Here is a 23,640-nt window from a genome sequence, read left to right on the forward strand (position 1 = left end):
ACTCTTTGAATCTTATTTTAAGCTTACGTGATTATTGAGCCATGGCATTATGTCTATCCCTGCCTTTTATTTTAGATTTTACAAACTTCTACTATCCCAGTTACAAGGGTTACAAAAAACTAAGAGACAGCTAGGTACTAATTTATTCAATCATTTAACTACTAGTTATCAAGTTTATTATATTTGCTGAGAAACAAGTCGGATGCTAGGGATAGAGCAATGAAGGCACTTTTTATCATTTCAAAATCACTCTAAACTCTACCCTAAATTTTCTCCTCATTTGTACATGAAGGAGAGACTTTTTCTTTAACCCCAGGACTCTCAGGTCTTTTCATGGCTCCTGATCAGTGAACTCTGACCATATCTTTGTTGTATTTTGAGAATTTCCTGTGGTGGCCACCTCTTTCATCCAGAAACATTCTCTTCATTTCTCCCTGAATAAGCTTTGATTCGCTGGTCAGAGTTCTCCACTATTGCATTGTTTTGTCTACTTCTTGACACTGATACACACCCTCATGACAAAGGGAAAAGATGCTGTATTATGCAGGTTTAATGCGATTTTTGCTTTCTTGGGATATTCATCCTGCAGCTGCATTTTATAACCTGCTCCTTCCTACACCCAACACCACTGACACCAACCACAGAAAAAGACCCTGATTTTTTTTCTGTTTTATGTGATATTTTAAAAATTTATTTAAATAATTGTAACTTGTTATAAATGGATGTAACATCAGTCAGTCTTGCAGCTTCTTGATTAGGGGTGATGGTATAATTCTACCGTTTATTTCTGACAGTACAGACATATTAGCCTATGCACCTTGAGTATGCACAACTTTGCAAAATATCATATTTTCTGAACATCAAAGGGAGACCAACATTATTCACTAGAAAAGAGTCAATGATTTAATCTTAAGAAGATTCATATTAACATCATTCTTCTGGGAACATATAAAAATTAATTATCCCACTGTTACTGTTTTCTTATAGCAACCATAGGTTGTGAGTAGTTCTTACTCACTCATGTGTTAGATGCCAAAGAAGATGGGGATAGAAGTTTATTGGTGAACTGTAATGAATGTAAACATTTATATTTGGTTTCCACTAAGTTAATATTTAATACTCAGCATCTGCTCTTCAACCACTTTAGGAGTGAAGCCATCCATCCTTAGGGTGAAGCTTATCTGTTCTATGTTGAGTAGAATGAATTAGATTAATCATGTTATATTTAATAGAAATGTGACTTCCTTTGGGATTTATGTAAATTGCATTTGTCTCAATAATAGTTTTCCAAATTGCTTTAGGATACCATTTAATTCTTAATATAAGAAGAATACTTTTATCACTACCCTACTTTGGACAATTTACAGGTGGTAGTATTTGACATGAGCTTGCTGTATTAGTTTGCACCAGAGAATATGGCATTTTATTAGTTTGTCAAATAAATATGTCTAGTTTGTAGAGACTAGGTTTGTCCTAAAGTAGTGGTTAAAAGAGAAAAGAAGAAAAAGCTCACTTTATGATGTACTGTCATTCTCTTGTTGCAGAAAGTTGGCTGTGATGGTTTATTAGGGTCTCTTGCAAGGGAAGATCATTGTGGTGTATGCAATGGCAATGGAAAATCATGCAAAATCATTAAAGGAGATTTTAATCACACCAGAGGAGCAGGTGATTATTTTTTTATTTTTTCAAGGTTAACAATCCAAATAATCTCTGGGGGCAGATTACATTGAACTTAACTTAGAAATGACAGTTCTGATTCTGTTGAAGACCTTTGTAATGGGTATTGAATGATTTTTTGCAATGACATACAGTACATGTGACATGAGCCAGAAATTCTAACAAGCCCATTTCCCAGTACTGAAAACATGAAGTCATTTGTTGTGCATTTAATAAATTGGAGCAGCAAGGGAATAATCTAATTTGCATTGGCTAATGTTATCAGGTTTCTACAGACCTTATCCTCTAATGCAAATTATTGATGTCTAACAGAGAATGATGATTTGTAACAGCCTGAAGCAACTATTGAGAGTATTAGTCTTCAGGTTTTCAGCTTTCCATTTTCTTTATTTTTTTCCTAATGTTTTTACTAAATTCAAAAGGAATTAATCTTTTAAAAGAGAGAGTCTATAGCAATGTAGCATGTTGGAAACTATAACAGGGAGTCAGAAGATGTGGGCTGATGTTCCAGATATATTAAGAGAGGGAATATGTCCTCTCTTGTTGTCTTTCCTCATCTATAAATACTAATACTCAGGGGATATGAGGATGAACTGATGATGATTGATCTATGTAGTGTGAATTTTAAGGTGATCCACAACAAAAAGTGATATTATCTGTACTGAAATATAATAACCTGCAAATAAGCTTTATATACAGAAAATGCTTTATACTGAAGCCCTCAAGCTTACGGAGAGGAAGCAAACATTTCTATGTTTATGTTAGTGTCTTACCTAGACATCTATCTGTTGAACTATCTTAGTATTTATGATTATATTTTCATTATCATTCATATTCTTATATTATATACATCAACTTTTTCCTGTTTTACATTTCTTGTTCAAATACCAAGACCTGACCTAAAAATATGTATTTGTTTTGATACAAAGAATAAGCCATTTATATTTGAATAATCAAGAAGACTGAGTTCATTCTAGATTTTAAAAAGTCCTTCAGAAAAGAAAATTAGACACAGCCCTCAGAAGCTGAATATAACCTTTCTCTAGGCCCCAGCAGAATAAAAGATAAGTGAGCTTGAAGAACTTGAAGCCTAAAAATAACTAAGGCCCAGGGTAAATTGCAGATCAAAATCTCAACCTCCAAAGCTGTGAAAAAAGGTGACAGGTCCTACAAGTCAAAATCTGTCAGAACTCATTTAGAATAGTCAGATGGAGCTGTAACAGGCTCTTATACTTTTGCCTAAGTGCAATTATAATAAGCCTTTCAGCCTGATTGTGATGGGAGACGTTTTTATAGTGCAGAAGTTCAAATCAAGTCTGAAAGACTGAAGAGATTTAAAGACACTAGAATTTTTGAAGACTGTTCCTGCATAGTTATTTAATTTGCATGGAAACAGTTCATTGAAGAATACCGATGCACATTCAGCACTGGTACCTTTTTCTTAGTTGTGGTAACAACTTAATTTTTAAACTAAGCATTGACAACAGAAATAACAGTTAAAAATCAGTAATGCGGTTCATTCTGACTGCAGTTAGGTGGATACACTTTCCCCCCAGATTCCTAATTCAAATCTCCTTTGTTTTTATTGCACTTTAATTTCTATTTTTGTTTATTAGTTTGTTTGTAAGTTATATTAATGGCATATGTTATTTGGAAAATGTCTAAAATGCCTACGATATTGGGAATATCAGAGACTAATAATGTTACTTCCTTACAACAATCTGTCTTCCTTGCAGCTCTCTGCTAGTTTAACATTGCTTACAGGGAAGAGACTAGAATTCTTAACTTGGACCATAGGGCCCTGTATGGTGTTGTTCCTACTTGTCTCTCTGGCATCATCTTACACCAAGGTCACTTTCCTTCTCTAAACTGCAGCCACCAGATCTGTTACAGATGCTCAAACTGACCATGCTCCCTCTAGCACCTTGCATTTAAAAATATTGTTCTGTTAGCTTCCCCTTAGCTTTGCCTGGTTAATTCCTAGATGTCACTTAGATCTCAGTTCAAATGTCACTTCTTCAATGAAGTGTTCCCTGAACAAGCTCTACCTCCTATCACCAACTAGTTTAGTGATTCTTACCGTATTTGTATCTGTACGGTTCAGTTGTATGGTAATTTTCTAATTTTACCCCCTTTGGTCTTTCCTGCTACTTTAAAGATCAGTGAAGAAAAGTATCATGGCTACTGTTGTTGAATACCCTATTCCCAATGACCAGTATAGTGCGTGATCCATTTACATTTGTTAATTTAATTAATAATGAAACATTATATTGTTATGACTTTAAAAAATACAAATCTATATGAGTCCTTAATTATATCGTGGGCTTCATTTACTTGTGACTTTAGGAATGTGGTATTCATTTCTCTTGAGACAATTTTATCCTTGTAGTTTATGGACTTCCTAAAATTTCTTGAAGGAATTGTAGCCTTATTTGGTCCAGTTGGCCATGCACACTGTATATATTGTATGAGTAACACATGTGCAGACACGTGTGGGTGTTTTCAGTCCCTGTGCTCTATTTAGAGTTTGCTAAATCATTTTTGTTGGAGCTAGAAAATCAACTTAAGAAGAGAATTCTTTTTCCTTTGTACATTTATCATGTCTTTCATTGTAACTTCCTGGCCAGGGGATAATTTTTTAAGGGATTTTTCAAGGTAAGTTGTGTATTTGGCCACTTGTGCAACTATATAGTTATCAATCTACATTTAGAAGAAGGTGAGCATAAAATCTGTTATTTCTAGTACAAGAGATGATGGTGCTAATCCTGTACAAGGAACACGTGCTCTTAGGCTTTTTATTTGTATGTTTGCCACAGCAATAAGAGAGTCATAGTGTCATGTATTCTACCCTGTGAAATAGTAGCAGCAGGCCATAGCTGGAATCAGACAGATCTGAGTTCAAACCTAGCGTCAGCTAATTACTAACAAGGAAGTCTTGAAAAAGGCAGTTTTTTTCTCTACCTTTATTTTCCAATCTATTAAATATCTACCTTGGATGGTATCATTATGGCTAAATGAAATAATTTACATAAATTATCTATAATTGTGACTAGCACATAGCAGTTGTTCAAAATGTGGCATTTATCATTAATACTACCGAGAAGATAATGATTACTTTGGGCATTTTAAGATGGCTGATTAAGAATGGGATCTCTGGTTATAAAATAGGGTCTTCCTATGTACAAAGCAAACTGTCCAACGTGAGGATCAAATTTATGACCTTGACATCACAGGCTTTATTTCAACTTCTGAGCTCAGCAGTAGCCACTCGTATATTCACTTCTTTTAAAAATGTGCATTCTCAATTGTGCTAAATGGCTTATTTACTGAAAAATGTCTAGAGCCTCAGTCTTCGGCTGTCCCTCTTCAAATGTCTTTGCTTAATATTTGTCTTCCTCTCTTCTTTAAACTTAATCTAACTCACCTGTCCTCCAAGCCTTTTCAATTGAATAATAGAGAATTGCTCTATATTATATATTGCTCTATATTGCTCTATACTATCTATAGTATATAGATATAACTATAAACTTATACGTAACTGTTGTCCTAAAATACAACATACCTCTGGGTTTACTGCTAAACTCAAACAGGAATTTACAGTTACTACCTCTCCTCTACTTTTCTCTATCTACTCTTCTTTTTCAACATCCTGAAACTTATCATCTTCTCCAAACACATTACTAAATTTATTTGCTCAGAGATGAACAGTTACCTCTTGATTGTGACATCCAATGGACGCTCCTTGGTCACCTTTCTCTTTGATGTCTGTACAGCTTTTTGCACCAACAATTCTTTTTAAAATATTCGAATTCATAAGATCCTACTACATCAAAATAGCCAGATCTCTACCTCTCATGATTATTCCTTCTCTGTATTCTTTCCTAATTTTTTTTTTTCAGTCTCTCTGTTAAAAACCATAGGGCTTCCCTGGTGGCACAGTGGTTAAGAATCTGCCTGCCAATGCAGGAGACTTGGGTTTGAGCCCTGGTCCAGGAAGATCCCACATGCTGTGGAGCAGCTAAGCCCCTGCACCACAACTACTGAGCCTGTGCTCTAGAGCCCGCGAGCCACAACTACTGAGCCTGCGTGCCTAGAGTCCGTGCTCTGCAACAAGAGAAGCCACCACAGTGAGAAGCCCACACACCACAACAAAGAGTGGCCCCCGCTCACTGCAACTAGAGAAAGCCCGCACGCAGCAATGAAGACCCAATGCAGCCAAAAATAAATAAATGAGATAAACAGATTTTTTTAAAAAACCGTAACTGCCACCGAGGTTGAATCCTTGACTTCTCCTGTCTCTCAGTTTTCTCCGTTAACTCCCGTGGCTTAAATTACTACCTCACAAAGGTACCTCAACAGGCTGACCTTTCCCTGGAGTTCCAGAAGTTCCAGAGTTCTTACTGGATATTTTTACTAGTGTGTTATACTGTTTTGTTAAAAACAAATTGCAAAGCCAAATGTCAGATTATTGCCCAAACTTGACTTCCATGTTCCTATAAATGATGGCTGCATTTGCACATAAGTAATAATGAAGAATTGTGTTCAATGTTTATTTCCCCACTTTCTATTGGTTCTCAGATTCAGAATTTGTTTTCTTTACTATGCCTTCTGGTTTTTCTACCTTAGCCTCTAGCACTCCTGGGTTTTTACATTAGCCTCCTGACACTGCTATCTACAATTATATCGCTGGGCATCTTGCATGCTGCTGTCAGATAAAGCCTCTCCAAACCAGTATCTAACTACCACATTCCTTGCTGTAGAATGTTCAGTAGCTTCAAATGGATAAATTCAGTGTCCTGGGCATGCATTTAAACTCTCCTAATATAGCCAAATTCTTACACCTTCTCATTCTGTCAGAATTATTATATTTCTGTAGTCCAGAAATACCACTTACTGTGTTACTTTTCTTTACATTCAGTGAACTCATTCTTTTTCTGTGTGTAGTTGACTCTTAAATAACAAAGGTTTGAACTGCATCGGTCCACTTATATGTGGATTTTTAAAAATAGTAAATACTATAGTACCACACAACCTGCAGTTGTTCGAATCTACAGATGTGGAACCACGGATACAGAGGGTTCACTATTTATTATACTCACATTTTTTACTGCATGGAACATCAGTGCCCTTAACCCCTGCATTGTTCAAGGGTCACCTGTATATCCAAATTCTATCCGTTCTTCAAAGACAGTTAATCTATTTGCTGCTTTATGAAGCTTTCCTTGACTATATGAAATGTTCTCTCCTCTGAATCATTGTGACTCCTGCTGATGCCACTGTTTCTCAGACATAAGTAATGTATATAACCACTTAAAAGAAAAAAGAAAAAAAATCCCACTTCTGTGAGTTAAAATAGCATCAAAACTTTTGAGTATTGACGTGATCAGAGAAGGGGGACAGTTTAAACAACATTGATTTACATTCTTCAGCAGGGAATTAAACATTATTTTGAATATGATCTTTGTAACATAAATTTAACATAAATTTGGAAGCTTTATTTAACTCATTTTTATGTAAGATATTTGTGCCTTGTCTTAATTCAATTATAAGCTCATTGAGTACACAGACCTTCTTACCTTACTTCAATATACCAATAGACAGTAAACATTTGTTTCCATTTTCATTGCTGCATATTGTGTTCATGTAACAAAGTGGAAGTGCTTGTATGATTTGGTGTTACTAAAAATGGTTAAATTGAGTAAGTAGTATTTGCTAATGGAAATGTTGATTTGAAAAGCACAGACCTCTAATCCCAGGTGGGGTGTCTGTTACCTTTTGGTAAACTCCAAATAATTGTCAACAGTTTCAGGAATTTGAATTATTGATCAACAGGAGACAACTCTGGGATTAGCTGTTATACCTTTTTAACATAGCTTTAAAATTAGACTTTTATCAGGGCTGTATGTAGCTACACAGAAGTACTAAGAAGACTATTAAATGTTATTTTACTATAATTTTAAAGCATAACTATTCAGCCAAAGGTTGGCATCTGCTGTCTTTTCTGTACCAAATGAAGTCTTGATTTTGACTTTTTATGCACACTTGCTCTTCTATCCAGCTTTATCTTACTGTCTTATTTCACTTCAAGCATTACATTCCTAACCACTGCTGAAGAATATTTCCTAAGAAACACCTAATTGTGTCTTGCTCCTAGCCGTCTGACACCTTCCAGGGTGACACCAGATTGCTTGGTGTGGCCTTACACTTCTCTCCAGCCCCAGATTCAAAACCCTTGGTTAACCTTCCAGAGAGGGCTTGGTCTCTCTTGTCCTATACTCAACAACTTCAGGGACCAGACAGCTGCCATCTGTATGCTCTCCAGCTGTGTTTGCTCCTTCCCCCCACTTTCTAACTTAAAGGAGTTCCATGAGCAGAACTTAAGGTTATTTGCTCTGTTCCAAGATTCACTGTGTTTCTAACCAGGCTGTCCCGTTGTGCTTTTTTCTCACCTCATAATTCATAAGCTGTCAGGGAGCTTTACAGTCACCTACTTGCTCTTGATAGCATTTTATTCTCAATGTTTTTCCAAGAAACTTCTCCACTTGAACTTATAACAGCTTTTATACATAATTTTTTTTCTTTCCATAGGTATTGAAGTATCACAGCAAAAGCCAAAACCAAAAGAGAAATAGGGCAAGTCAATGAAGAAAAGAGGAATTAGAAAAAACTCAAGATGTATTTCATGTTTTATTGGTTCTTACAGGTTATGTAGAAGTGTTGGTGATACCTGCTGGAGCAAGAAGAATCAAAATTGTGGAGGAAAAGCCGGCACACAGCTACTTAGGTAACCTGTGTTACAGATGCAGAGCCCATGCAAGTCCAAGCTTAGCTGCCCTGCCCTGAGAGTGCTCTTATGACCAAGACATCAGTGTGTTTCTAGTTACATGTTTGAATTTCCCAGGAAGCACCTCTTGTCATATCAAGTAGGAATTTTTTCCTTCCCCCCCAGGGGCTTCCCAGGAGCAAAAGCAATCTGGTTGTCTCTGTGTTTGGTTGGGATGGGTGTTATAAATTACTTCCGCATGTTAGTCCATGTTAGGAAACAAACACTCATTGGGGGATTTGGGTATGTTTTATTTCATATATATATATACATATTTAATAAATATATTTCATATATACATGAACATAAATGTAAACATATTCATGTTTACTGCACGTGCAAATGCATGCATCAATGTGTGTGTATATATAATGATTGCTCTATAATTTGGAAATCTTGTGGGATTCTTAAAAAATTTTCTATGTACTAAAAGGACTTCCCCTTTTAATGGAAGACAGTGCTCTCTTTTGCCTCACTTCAGGTGTACTCATCTATGAAGAAAGTATTTTTTAAAAAAATTTTAATAGAAAAAGTTGACTTGCAATATTATGTAGTTTCAGGTATACTGCATAGTGCTTTGACATATGCATACATTATGAAATGGTCACCATCATAAGTCTAGTAACCATCTGTTCCCAAATGAAGTTATTACAATGTTATTGACCATATTCCTTTTGCTGTGTATGACAGGACCTTGACTTGCTAATTTCATTACTGGAGGTTTTTACCTCTTACTACACTTCACCTATTTTATGTACCCCCCGCCCTCTCCCTCTGGCAGTCACCCCTTTGTATCTAAGAGTTTCTTTTTGTTTTGTTTGTTTTTCTTGTCTGACTGCTATGGCTAGGACTTCCAGTACTATGTGGAATGAAAGTGGTGAGAGTGGGCATCTTTATCTTTTTCCTGATCCTAGAGGAAATGCTTTCACCTATTCACCATTCAGTATGATGTTGGCTGTGGGTTTGTCATATCTGGCCTTTATTATGTTGAGGTATATTCCCTCTATACCCACTTCATTGAAAGTTTTTTTTATCATAAATGAATGTTGAATTTTGTAAAAAGCTTTTTCTGCACCTATTGAGATGATTATATGATTTTTATTCCTCAGTTTGTTTACATGATGTATCACATTGATTTGTGGATATTGAACCATCCTTGCAACTCTGGGATAAACCTCACTTAATCATGGTGTAATATCCTTTTAATGTATTGTTGAATTTGATTTTCTAATATTTTGTTGAGGAGTTTTAGATCTATATTCATCAGGGATATTGGCCTGTAATTTTCTTTTTTTCTGGTGTCTCTGTCTAGTTTTGGTATCAAGACAATTCTGGCCTCACAGAATAAATTAGAAAGTGTTCCTTTTTCTTCAATTTTGGGGAATAGTTTGAGAAGGATAGACATTAACCCTTCTTTAAATGTTTGGTAGATTCACCTGTGGAGCTGTCTGGTCCTTGACTTTTGTTTATTGGGAGTTTTTTGATTACTGAATCAATTTCATTACTGGTAATTGGTCTTTCAAACTTTCTATTTCTTCCTGATTCAGTCTCGGGAGATTACACATTTCCAGGAATTTATTCATTGCTTATAGGTTGTCCAATTTATTGATGTATAATTATTCATAGTAATCTCTTATGATCCTCTGTATTTCTCTGGTGTTAATTGTAACTTTCTTTTCATTTATGATTTTATTTAATTGGGCCCTTGAGAAAGTATTTTTAAATTTTTAAGTACTGCTTCTGGAAAAAAATTCTATCAGCTATTTTAATTAGGCCAGTTAATGATTTTTAAATATATGAAAGAAAATATTATGTTGTCAAAATACATATTGCTTATAAATTAATATTTCAAACTAAGTCATATAAAATGATTTTTTATAGTCATGGCATCCACAGATAGAGGTATGTAATGTGATATGCTGGAAAAAGACTAAATATTCTCCCAGAATTTAAACATTGTATTTATATTATTTTTTTATTTTTATTTTATATTGGAGTATATTTGATTTACAATGTTGTATTAGATTTAGGTGTACAGCAAAGTGATTCAGTTATACATATACATATATCTATTCTTTTTCAGATTCTTTTCCTATTTAGGTTATTACAGAATATTGAGTAGAGTTCCCTATACTATACAGTAGGTCCTTGTTGATTCCTATTTTATATATAGTAGTGTGTATATGTTAATCCCAACCTCCTAATTTACACCCTCCCCCTTTGCGTCCTGCAACTTTACCACATTCATTGATGAGCTCTAGAAGGTTTCTGGTAGCATCTTTAGGATTTTCTATATATGGTACCATATCATCTGCAGACAGTGACAATTTTACTTCTTTTCCAATTTGGATTTCTTTTACTCCTTTTTTCCTCTGATTGCCGTGGGTAGGACTTCCAAAACTATGTTGAATAAAAGTAGCAGGAGTGCACATCCTTGTCTTGTTCCTGATCTTAGAGGAAATACTTTCAGCTTTTCACCATAGAGTATGATGTTAGCTGTGGGTTTGTCATATATGGTTATTATGTTGAGGAATATTCCCTCTATGCCCACTTGCTGGAGAGTTTTTATCATAAATGGGTGTTGAACTTTGTCAGATTTTTCTGCACCTATTGAGATGATCATATGGTTTTTATTCTTCAATTTGTTAATGTCATGTATCATACTGATTGATTTGTGGAGACTGAAAAATCCTTGCATACCTGGAATAATCCCACTTAATCATGGTGTATGATCCTTTTAATGTATTGTTGGATTCGGTTTGCTAGTATTTTTGCGTCTATGTTCATCAATGATATTGATCTGTAATTTTCTTTTTTTGTGATATCTTTGTCTGGTTTTGGTATCAGGGTGATGGCGGCCTAATAGAATGAGTTTGTGAGTATTCCTTTCTCTGAAATTTTTTGGAATAGTTTTAGAACAGTGGTTGTTAGCTCTTCTCTAAATGTTTGATAGAATTTACCTGTAAAGCCAGTAAAAGTCCTGGACATTTGTTTGTTGGGAATTTTTTAATCACAGTTTCAATTTCAGTACTTGTGATTGGTCTGTTCATACTTTCTATTTCTTCCTGGTTCCATCTTGGGAGATTGTACCTTTCTAAGAATTTGTCCATTTCTTCTAGGTTGTCCATTTTATTGGCAAATACTTGCTTACAGTAGTCTCTTATGATCCTTTTTATTTCTGTGGTGTCGTAACTTTTCCTTTTCATTTCTAGTTTTATTGATTTGGGCTTTCTTCCTTTTTTCTTGATGAGTCTGCCTAAAGGTTTATCAATTTTGTTTATCTTTTCAATGAACCAACTTTTAGTTTCTTTGATCTTTTCTACTGTTTTCTTCATCTCTATTCCATTTATTTCCACTCTGATCTTTATGATTTCTTTCTTGCTGCTAACTTTGGGTTTTGTTTGTTTTTCCTTCTCCAGTTGCTTTAGGTATAAGGTTAGGTTGTTTATTTGTCATTTTTCTTGTTACCTGAGGTAAGATTGTATTGTTATAAACTTCCCTCTTAGAACTGCTTTTGCCATATCCCATAGGTTTTGTTTCATCATGTTTTCATTTTCATTTGCCCCTAGATATTTCTTGATTTCCTCTTTGATTTCTTCAGCGATCGATTAATTATTTAGTAACATATTGTTTAGCCTCCATGTGTTTGTGGGTTTTTGCAGTTTTTTTCTTGCAGTTGATTTCTAATCTCATAGTGTTGTTTTTAGAAAAGATGCTTAATATGATATCAGTTTTTTAAAATTTATTGAGACTTGCTTTATGGTCCAGCATGTGATCTATCCTGAGGAATGTTCCACGTGCATGTGAAAAGAATGTGTATTCTGCTTTTGGATAAAATGTTCTATCAATATTAATTAAGTCCATCAGGTCTAATGTGTCATTTAAGGCCCGTGTGTCCTTATTCATTTTCTGTCTGGAAGATCTGCGCACTGATGTAAGTGGGGTGTTATAGTCCCCCACTATGATTGTGTTACTGTTGATTTCTCCTTTTATGGCTATTAACATTTACCTTATATATTGAGGTGCTCTTGTGTTGGGTGCATATATAGTTATAATTGTTACATCTTCTTCTTGGATTGACCCCTTGATCATTATGTAGTGTCCTTCTTTGTCTCATCTAACAGCCTTTATTTTAAAGTCTCTTTTGTCTGACGTGAGTATTACCATTCCAGCTTTCTTTTGATTTCCATTTGCATGGAATACCTTTTTCTATCTTCTCACTTTCAATCTGTATGTGTCCCTAGATCTGAGGTGGGTCTCTTGTAGACAGCATATATACGAATGTTCTTTTCATATCCATTCATCCACTCTATGTCTTTTGGTTGGAGCATTTAATCCATTAACATTTAAGGTAATTATCAATATGTATGTTCTTATTGCCATTTTGTTAATTGTTTTGGATTTGTTTTCGTAGGTCTTTTTTCTTCCATTCCTCTTTTATTATCTTCTCTTGTTATTTGATGACTATCTTTAGTGTTGTGTTTGGATTCCTTTTTCTTTTTTATGTATATAGCTGTTGTAGATATTTGGTTTATGGTTACCATGAGCTTTTGATATAGCAGTCTGTATATAGATAAGATTGTCTTAAGTTGCTGGTCTCACTTTCAAATGCATTACTAATATCCTGCATTGGTACTTTCCTCACAGTTGCTGGTTTTGATATCATATTTGTGTGTGGATGATTTCCTGCCTTTACTCTGTTTGCCTTTACCTGTGAGCTTTCCCATTCATGTTTTTCTTCTTTCTAGTTGTGGCCTTTTCTGCCTAGAGGAGTTCCTTTAGTATTTGCTGTAAAGCTGGTTTGGTGGTGCTAAATTCTCTTAGCTTTTACTTGTTTGGAAATCTTTTGATTTCTCCATTGAATCTGAATGAGAGCCTTGCTGGGTAGAGTATTCTTGGTTGCAGGTTTTTCCTTTTCATCACTTTAAATATATCGTGCCACTCCCTTCTGTCCTGCAGACTTTTTGCTGAAAAATCAGCTGATAACCTTATGGGGATTCCCTTATCATGTTCTTTTGTCTGGAACATATTCCTTTGTTGTCTCATTTTGTCTAACTTTCTATGATTGCCATTTCTGTTCCATACGCTGCAGAGTTGTAGTTCCTCTTGCTTCTCATGTCTGCCCCCATCTCACTGGGATTTCTTCTTTGTCTTTAGATGTAGAATATCTTTTTTGGTAGATTCCCTTCATTCTTGTCAATGGTTATTCAACAGTTTATTGTGACTTTGGTGTTTTCTTGAGAGGAGTTACACTCTAGTTCTTCTACTCAGCTGTCTTGTCTCCAACCTAAAAATCTGTTTATCGAAAAATTAGCCTCATTAACAGGTCTTCCACAAGGTCACTCTTTTTTTTTTTTTTTTCTTCAGTAAGTGGGCCTCTCACTGTTGTGGCCTCTCCCATTGCGGAGCACAGGCTCTGGATGCGCGGGCTCAGTGGCCATGGCTCACAGGCCCTGCCGCTCCGTGGCATGTGGGATCCTCCCAGACCGGGGCACGAACCCGCGTCCCCTGCATCGGCAGGCGGACTCTCAACCACTGCACCACCAGGGAAGCCCCATCACAAGGTCACTCTTAATGATGTCCTTTATTCATTTAACTGCCTTAATCAGCACTCACTGCTTCAGCAAAATTCAGCTATACATGTAGGCTGTAATTCCCAGACTCCTATGAAAGAAATTCAGCTTCAGTTTCTGTCCACTGCAGGTGTGTAGCTGTTTAAGCCAGTGTTAAATTTACACTGTTCTGTCTCCTCCCCAGGTGATAAGGAAGGGGGATGTGAAGACCATCATCCTTAAAATTCTGTGGCTATCTCTCTGCATTCAACAGATCAAAAGCCGTAAACACTGTATTTATATTATGTTTAAAGAAAACCTTTATGTCTTTTTTTCCTTCTTAACAAAATGATTTCCTCCTTATTCTTTCTCAAATCAGAAATAATGTCCCAATAGGGAAACACTTTGTACATGAAAAAATAACCCAGTGTTGTTACATGATTTTTTCTGCTCTGTAAAATTAAAAATGGTCTATACTTGCATCAAATCATTTTTCACATTAGGGTTTGTTTTCTAGGAGTAGGAAAATTTGAGGAAAGGGACAATACAAGAAATTTATTTATTTATTTGTTTGTTTTTTGGATGTGTTGGGTCTTCGTTGCTGTGCACGGGCTTTCACTAGTTGCGGCGAGTGGGGGCTACTCTTCATTGCAGTGCACAGGCTTCTCATTGTTGTGGCTTCTCTTGTTGCAGAGCACAGGCTTTAGGTGCACAGGCTTCACTAGTTGTGGCACGTGGGTTCAGTAGTTGTGTCTCATGGGCTCTAGAGCGCACGCTTAGTAGTTGTGGTGCACGGACTTTGTTGCTCCATGGCATGCGGGATCTTCCCGGGCCAGGGATTGAACCCATGTCCCCTGCATTGGCAGGCGGATTCTTAACCACTGCACCACCAGGGAAACCCAAGAAAATTTTTATAATGTGACACACTCATTAGTTGGTCATTATTAATATGTAAATTTTATCTATTTTTACCTGCTGTGGTTTTTAAATGCATTTTAAATGCAAGTAAATCATCCCATATATCCAAATTCAGATTAATACCCATTTTTGGAGATGCTGTGTAAACCTGAGACAGTTTTAATACATTCGTTTAATAGTAGACAATTGGCAATTACATTTGGGAATATATTTTCTTTTTTCCAAGCTGGAAAGGAATATAGGTGTTTCAAATGGAGTTTTCTCAAATTCTACAAAACTCCACATTGTGCTCTGATTTTTAATACCCTAGCAAATGTGGCTAAATACACCTACCATTTTTACAAATTTGACAGCTCTATGCTCCCTCTAATTACTTACTAACTAGGGTCTTCAACCAATCCTGTCTTGTTTTTGTCTCTCCTTGACAATAACTACATTTATCAAGGACAGAAAATGCCATCTTTTGTTGGACTCTCAATCTTTACATGGTTTCCCAGTGTTCCCATACTGTGGAGCTCAAGCCTGGACCCTGCGCTCTGCTCTGCTCTCTCCCTAGGGAATCACATTTGGCTCCTTTGCTTTACATTTTTGTTTGATGTAAATTATCAGATTCTCATATGTGCCTCAGAAATAATGCCCAAATCAAAAACTTTATTTTTATCTGCGTTGAAATCTCTTCTTAGTTTTCCCCACTATAGTAAATGTCACTGTATTAGTGTCCTATGACTGTAGTGCCGATTACCACAAAGCTGGTGGTATAAAACAACAGGAATATATTATCCCACAGTTCTGGAGGCCATAATCAGTTTTACTGGACCAGAAATTAAGGTGTCTGCAAAGCTGTTCTCTCTCTGGAGTCCCTAGGGTGTCATCCATTCCTGGCCTCTTCCAGATTCTGGTGGCTACTAACATTCTTTTGCTTGTTACCACAACACTCCAACATCTGCCTCCCTAGTGTCATTGCCTTCTCTTCTTTTTCTGTGTTCAGACCACTCTCTTCCTACCTCTTATAGGCTACATATGATTGCATTTTAGACCCACTTGGGTAATCCAGGATAATCTCCCCATCTCAAGATCCTTAATTTAATCATATTTGCAAAGGTATTTATTTGCCATATAAGATAGCATTCATATGTTCCAGGGATTCAGATGTGGGTATCTTTATTCCCCTTCAAAACTTTTTTTTACACTGTGGTAGAATACACGTAACATGATATTTACCATCTTAACTATATTAAGTGTACAGTTTGATAGCATTGAGTACATTCACTTTGGTGCTCAACTACCACCATCCTTTGTCAGAACTCTTTTCATCTTGTAAAACTGAAACTATGTACCCATTAATAGCAACTCGCCATTCCCCCCTCCTCCCATCCTCTGGTAACCTCCATTAGTCTTTCTATCTCCATGAATTTGACCACTCTGCATACCTCATGTATATGGAATCATAGAGTAACTGCCTTTTTATGATTGACATATCTCTTATAATAATGTCCTCAAGATGTATCCATACTGTAGCATATGTCAGCATTCCCTTCCTTTTAAAGGCTGAATAGTATTTCAATGTATGTGTATAACACCTTTTGCTTATCTATTCATTCATCCATGGATCCTTAGGTTGCTTCCACATTGTAGCTATTGTGAATAATGCTGCTATGAATATGGTGTACAAATATCTCTTCAAGACCTGGATTTTTATTCTCTTGAGTATATACCTAGAAGTAGAATTACTGGATGATAGACTAATTCTAATTTTAATTTTTTGAGGAACTGTGTAACATTTTCCACAGTTGCTGTACCATTTTCCATTCCTACCAACAGGGTGAAAGGATTCCAGTTTCTCTATATCCTCACCAACACTTGTTTTCTGTTTATTTTGAATGTAGCCATCCGAATGTCTATGAGGTGATATCTCATTATGGGTTTGATTTGCATTTCTCTAATGATTAGTGATATTGAGCATCTTTTCATGTGCTTGTTGGTTTTGTATAACTTCTTTGGAGAAATATCTCTTCAGGTCCTTTGCCCATTTTTAAATTAGGTCCTTTGCCCATTTTTTAATTAGGTTGTTTGATTTTTTTGTTCATGAGTTTTTAGGAGTTCTTTATATATTCTGGATTCTAATCCCTTATCAGATTGATTTTCAGATATTTTGTCCCATTCTGTAGGTTTTTACTCTGTTAGTAATGTCTTTTAATGTACAAAAGTTTTAAGTTTTCATGAAATTTGTCTATTTTTCTTTTATAATCTGTGCCTTTGGTACAATGTCCAAGAAATCATTGTCAAATTCAATGTTGTGGAGCTTTTGCATATTATTTTCTTCTAAGAGTTTTATAGTTTTAGGTCTGACATTTAGATCTTTGATCCATTTGGAGTTAAATTTTATATGTGGTATTAGTTAAGGGTCCAACTTCAGTTTTCTGCATGTGTATACTCAGTTTTCCCAGAACTACTGGTTTGAAAGACTGTCCTTTCTCCATTGAATGATCTTGGCACCCATGTCGAAAATCATTTGGCCATATTTGCAAAGGTTTATTTCTGGGATCTCTGTTCTATTCCCTTGGTTTATACGTCTGTTTTCATGCCAGTAGCACAGGGTTTTGATTACTATAGCTTTCTAGTAAGTTTTGAAACCAGGAAGTGTGAGTCTCCAGCTTTGTTCCTGTTTTTCAAGATTGTTTTGGCTATTCATGGTCTCCTGAGATTCCCTATAAATTTTAAGATAGGTTTTTTTTTCATTTCTGCACAAAAGGCCATTGGAAATTTGATAGGGATTCCATTCAATTTGTAGGGCACTTTGGATAATATTGACATCTTAACAATATTAACTCTTCCAATTCATGAACCTGGAATGTGTTTCCATTTATTTACATCTTCTTTAATTTCTTTCAGAAATGTTTTGTAGTTTTCATTGTATAAGTCTTTCACCTCCTTTGTTAATTCCCAAGTATTTAATTCTTTTTGATGCTGTGCTATTGTAAATAGAAATGTTTTCTTAATTTCTTTTGCAGATCGTTCATTATTTGTGTATAGAAATTGAATTGCTTTTTGAGTGTTGACTTTATATCCTGCTACTTTGCTGAATTTATTTATTAGTTCTACTGGGCTTTTTGTAAAACTTTTATTGTTTTCTACATATAAGATCATATCATCTGCAAACAAAAATAATTTTACTTCTTCCTTTCTGATTTAGATGTCTTTTGTGCTCCTGAATTCGGTTTGCTAGTATTTTGTTGAGGATTTTGCATCATTGTTCATAAGGGAAATTGATCTGTAGTTTTCTATTTTTGTAATGTCTTAGTCTAGGTTTGATATCTGGAAAATGCTGGCCTCATAGAATGAGTTAGGAAGTATTCCCTCCACTTTGATTATTTTTAAAATTTAAGGATTTGTGTTAGATCTTTAAATGTTTGGTAGAGTTTACCAGTGAAGCCATAAGGTCCAGTGCTTTTCTTTGAGGGGATATATTTGATTACTGATTCAGTCTCCTTGTTATAGGTATACTTATAGGATTTCTGTTGCTTTGTGATTCAGACTTGGTAGGCTTTGTGTTTCTAAAAATTCGTTCATTTCATTTAGATTTTCCAGTGTGTTAGCATACAATTGTTCATAGTATTTCTTATAATCCTTTTTATTTCTTTAGCATCAGTTGTAATGTCCCCACTTTCATCTCTGTCTTTTTTTCTTTTAGTTGTCTTTTTTTCATTCTTTTTTTGCCAGGTAGCTAAAGGTTTGTCAACTTTGTTGATCTTTTCAAAGAACTAACTTCTAGCTTTGTTGATTTTCTCTATTTTATATTTCATTTATGTCTGCTTTAATCTTTATTATTATTATTTTTCTTCTTGTAGCTTTGGGTTTAGTTTGTTCTTTTTCCAGTTTCTGAGGTTGTAAAGTTAGGTTGTTAATTTGGGATGTTTCTTCTTTTTCAGTGTAAGTGTTTATAGCTATAAATCCCAACCCACCCCCTCACCCATAGCACTGCTTTCACTGTGTCCTGTAAGTTTTGGTACATTGTGTTTTCATTTCATTTGCCTCAAGACATTTTCTAATTTACCTTGTGATTTCTTCTTTGATCCATTGGTTGGTTGAGTGTGTAGTTTCATTTCCACAAATTTGTGAATTTTCCAATTTGCCTTCTGTTACTGATTGCGAACTTCATCTCACTGGTCAGAGAAGATACTTTGTATGATATCTGTCTTTTAGGGCATGGATGTCTTGGTTGGGGGGGGTCCATTATTCACCATACCATAGTCACTAATTTCTATGCAGTAGTTTACACCAAAACTAGGAGTTCTCTTTGATAACTCTCTTTACCATTCTAATACAGTACATCAGCAAGTCCTCTCAGTTATTCAAATGTATCACCTTTCCTCCATGTCAACTGTGACCCCTACCCAGGCCACTCCCTATTACATGGTCCTGCTTTATTACCTTTATAGAGCTTATCGCTGTTTGAATTGTCTTATTTGTTTACATGCATGCTTTATATTATATATCTCCATTGTTAATTCTTGAAAGCAGGGATCATTTTGCTCACAGCCATATCTGCAGTAACTAAAACAGAGTCTGTTACACAGGAATTAATAAAGGATTTTTCAGTGAATTTTAATTAAGAAAAGATGATTCACACTTGTCTAGTGATTAGCATGAGTTAGTGCATTAAATATATTTGTTAAATAAGTCCTCACATCAACTTTATGAAGTAGGAACTTCTAATTTCCCAGTTTTTAAAATCAGAGGATAGAGGAACAGAGAATAAATTTGTTTCCCATGGTCACAAATCTTAAAAAGTTATGATCCTGAATTTAAACCCAAGAAGTGTGGCCACAGTATCTGATCATACTGTCTTGTCTTTTCTTTTTTCTTTTTTATCATTGGCTTCTATGCAACACTTGTGATTTTAAAGTACGTGTCACATATGAAGAAATTTTCCTTGAACTTCTCCCAAATTCCCCCTTTTTCCCCATTTCTTAATTAATGTGATCAATTGTATAGAATTAATGGAAGGAAATACAAATCTTGAAATGACTAATATTTTCTTCAGTTAGTACATCCGAGTTTGCCAGACCCCATTTTCTTTCCCTGGCACAAATCTTTAAACATAAATCTTCAATCACTTTTTCTTGTTAAAAGAGCATTCAACTTAAAAAGGAAATTATATATCTGTGTTAAATGCCTGGCTTTATTATTGTCAGTTTTCCTTGTGCTGAACATCAGGCCTAAGTTACTAGGGTCTTTTACTTGTGTAAGGAAATGACATTAGTGCTTCTAAACATCCTGAATACTACTTGAGATTAAATCATTATTGAAAAAATTAATATGTTACCATGTTTATTCAAGAACCTACTAAGTTTCCTTACTTGCTTAACTGAGGAAAAAACAATTATCCTGATGGAAAGGTTCAAGAACGAAGACAAGGAGATCAGTTGCATGATTCTATCAAGAGAACAGGAATAAGAACAACCCAAGTGCTTCTACAGACATTGAAGAAGTTAGCTGATGAAACTTGTTAGAAAATCGCTGTGAGTACTGATAGAAGAGAAAAATTCAAGGATTCTGGCTTAACTTGACAAATAATAATGGAATTTACTGAGATAAGGCACATGGATGAGGGGCAAGTTTGAAAAAAAAAATTTAAAAAGAAATGATAGAGTATTAAAATCCTAGATTTCAAACCTAAAATCCTAGATTTCAAGCTTGTGATATGTGTTCTCTACCTAAAGAATAGAGAGAATAGATATAAATATCAGAGAATAAATATCATAAATCACATTTCCTAAAAGCTCTTTCAGGCATTGGAAGGAAGTCAGAGTCATTGAAAATCTTCATCTGAAATAGCTTTAGCAGAAAGAAAGAAAAATATATCATTTTTTGGCAAACTGGTCATTCTTTAATGAAGTAACTTATCTACATCAAACTAGATGTTATCTCACAGAAGACATTTAATACCCTCCCAGTACAGTTATTCTTTTTCATTGCTCTCTTTGAGTTGTATTCCCATTTGCAATTATTATATGCTTTTCTGAAGATCATGGCTTTATTAATTTGTTAATAATTTATTCAAAAGTATAAAATGGAGAGTAGTTCAGGTAGGTCATCTATTTACAAAACCATTATAGCTTATGTTTTTTAAAAATGTAAATGAGGTTGTATGGGTCAACTTAACCTTGCCTGCAGCTTTGCATGTAACCCACTGTGGGAAGAATTCCCAATGAAAACAGTTTAAAATGTTGAACAAAATACAAAAGGAGAAAAAAAGAACACATTTTATATTTACCTCTGAACAGGAAAGAAGTTAAGGATTCCTCACATGTCAAAAACAAAGTGAGAACAGGAAGCCAGAGTATTAGGCTAACCAAAGCCCCACTTATGCTTAATCCTGATGACCAGTTCAGACCTTGAGAGCCAAGGGGAACTGGGCAGAAAATAAAGCCTAAGACCTTTACGAAGTGGAGACTCAAGACCCCTACGTAAAGCGGGACCCCAAAGAACCTATGAGCTCAGTGCGAGAAGACACAGTAGTACATGTGTTGCATTTGCACCATAAAAGGAGAAAGACAGAAAATGTGTCTGTATTAACTTTAGTACTAGGTGGAGGTAGAAAATCCATTTCCCTGAGGATCTGCAACCAAATGCAATTGCTTCTATGGATTTGCAGCACCAGTCTACTCTATAAAATCCAGAACCCTCAAGATATTTATTTTAATGAGGCTACCAAAGTGGCTAGTATATGCAAATGCAAATCCTTCTTGAAGGTAAGTCACCTTTAAACCAGGCCTCAAAAGAATTCTATAAAGTTCAACAAATATAATTTTATAGTAAAAAAAAGTTCAGAAAATACAGACAGAAATAGACACTCTAAGCAAAACAGTAAAACTAAGGGAGAGCAGAACCAGACATATATATTTGTATCATATGCAGAAAATATAAAAATATTATGTTAATATGTTTAAATGTATAAAAGAGGGATTTAAAAATAAATAAAAATTGACTGAAAACATAGAGAACCAAATATAATTTTTAAAATGAAATTTTAAAAAATCAATCAGTAGAAAACAAGATAAGAGTAAAACAACAAAAACATACAACAAGCAGGAAATCAAAAGATACCAACAATCTTAATAAACATTTAAGAACTAAAGTCTGTAGTTAAAAGATGAAAATTATCAGACTGGATTTTACGAATAATTCACATATATTGTATTCATAAGAAATATATGTAAAACATAAGTAACAAAAATTAAAAATCAAAGAATGGAAACTGTACCAGAAAAATACGAATCAGAAGAATACTGATATAGCCATAGTAATATAAGTCAAAACTCATTTTAAAGAAAAATGCATTACTTGAGATAAAAAAGTTCACAAAATAATTATGAAAGAATCCAGTTTATCACAAACATATAATTTTAAATTATATAAACCCAGGAATATAGCTTCAAAGCTTTAAAGCAAAAATTGACCAAGAAAAATTGACAAATTCATCATCATCATGAAATTAAACACACAAATATGGAGTAAACGGACTTCCAACCAAAATGTTGAGGTAACGGACAGAGAAAAAGTACTCTTTAAACAAATAATGCTGGAATAACTTGATATTTATATGAGGAAGAAAATTGAACCTTGGCCCCAACCTTACAATATACACAAAAATTAACTCAAAACAGATTAGAAATCTAAACAAAGAAGCTAAAACTCTAAAACGTATAACAAAAAACATAATAGAAACATATTCATGACATTGTGGTAAGCAAGGCTTTCTTTACAATGGATGTGGCAAAAATACCAACTCTTCCACCAAAAAGGCATATACTGGATTTCATCAAAAATAAAAACACTAGAGGACTGGGGTTGGCTGCATGAACACAGCCTGAAGGGGTTAGTACACCACGGCTAGCCGGGAGGGAGTCCGGGAAATGGTCTGGAACTGCTGAAGAGGCAAGAGACTTTTTCATGCCTCTTTGTTTCCCTGTGCATGAGGAGAAGGGAGTAAGAGCCGTCTAGAGACGGGCGTGAGCCACAGCCATCATCGTACACCCCAGGGACAGGAGTGAGACACTAAGGCTGCTGCTGCAGCCACCAACAAGCCTGTGTGCAAGCACCGGTCACTGTACACACCTCCACTCTGGGGAGCCTGTGCGGCTCACCACTGCCAGGGTCCCGTGATCCAGGGACAACTTCCCCAGGAGAACACACGGTGCACCTCAGGCAGGCGCAATGTCACACCAGCCTCTGCCATTTCAGGCTCACCCTGCACTTCATACCCCTCCCTCCCCCTAGCCTGAGAGAGTGAGATCCCCCTACAGCTGCTCCTTTAACCCCGTCCTGTCTGAGCAAAGAACAGACGGCCTCAGGTCACCTACACACAGAGGCGAGGCCAAATTCAAAGCTGAACCCCAGGAGCTGTGCGAACAAAGAGAGAAAGGGAAGTTTCTCCCAGCAGCCTCAGGAGCAGCAGATTAAATCTCCACAATCAACTTGATGTACCCTGCATCTGTGGAATACCTGAATAGACATAAATCATCCCAAAGGAGGAGGTCGACTTTGAGAGCAACAACATATTTTTCCCCCTTTTTCTCTTTTTGTGAGTGTGTATGTGTATGCTTCTGTGTGTGATTTTCTCTGTATAGCTTTGCTTTTACCATTTGTCCTAGGGTTCTGTCTCCG

At 35.5% G+C, this 23,640-nt stretch overlaps 1 protein-coding gene across 1 annotated transcript in view; it reads left to right on the forward strand.

Annotated features, from left to right (window-relative positions):
• ADAMTS19 (ADAM metallopeptidase with thrombospondin type 1 motif 19) overlaps window positions 1-23,640 on the forward strand; it is a 282,978-nt gene that overhangs the window by 189,683 nt on the left and 69,655 nt on the right. The window contains exons 15-16 of the mRNA XM_007459995.1: window positions 1,545-1,665; window positions 8,381-8,461. Of these exons, the coding sequence (XP_007460057.1) occupies window positions 1,545-1,665; window positions 8,381-8,461 (202 nt within the window). The remainder of the gene's footprint in view (window positions 1-1,544; window positions 1,666-8,380; window positions 8,462-23,640) is intronic.

The sequence above is a fragment of the Lipotes vexillifer genome, unplaced genomic scaffold (assembly GCF_000442215.2).
Source record: "Lipotes vexillifer unplaced genomic scaffold, Lipotes_vexillifer_v1.1 scaffold44, whole genome shotgun sequence".
NCBI classification, from domain to species: Eukaryota; Metazoa; Chordata; class Mammalia; order Artiodactyla; family Lipotidae; genus Lipotes; species Lipotes vexillifer.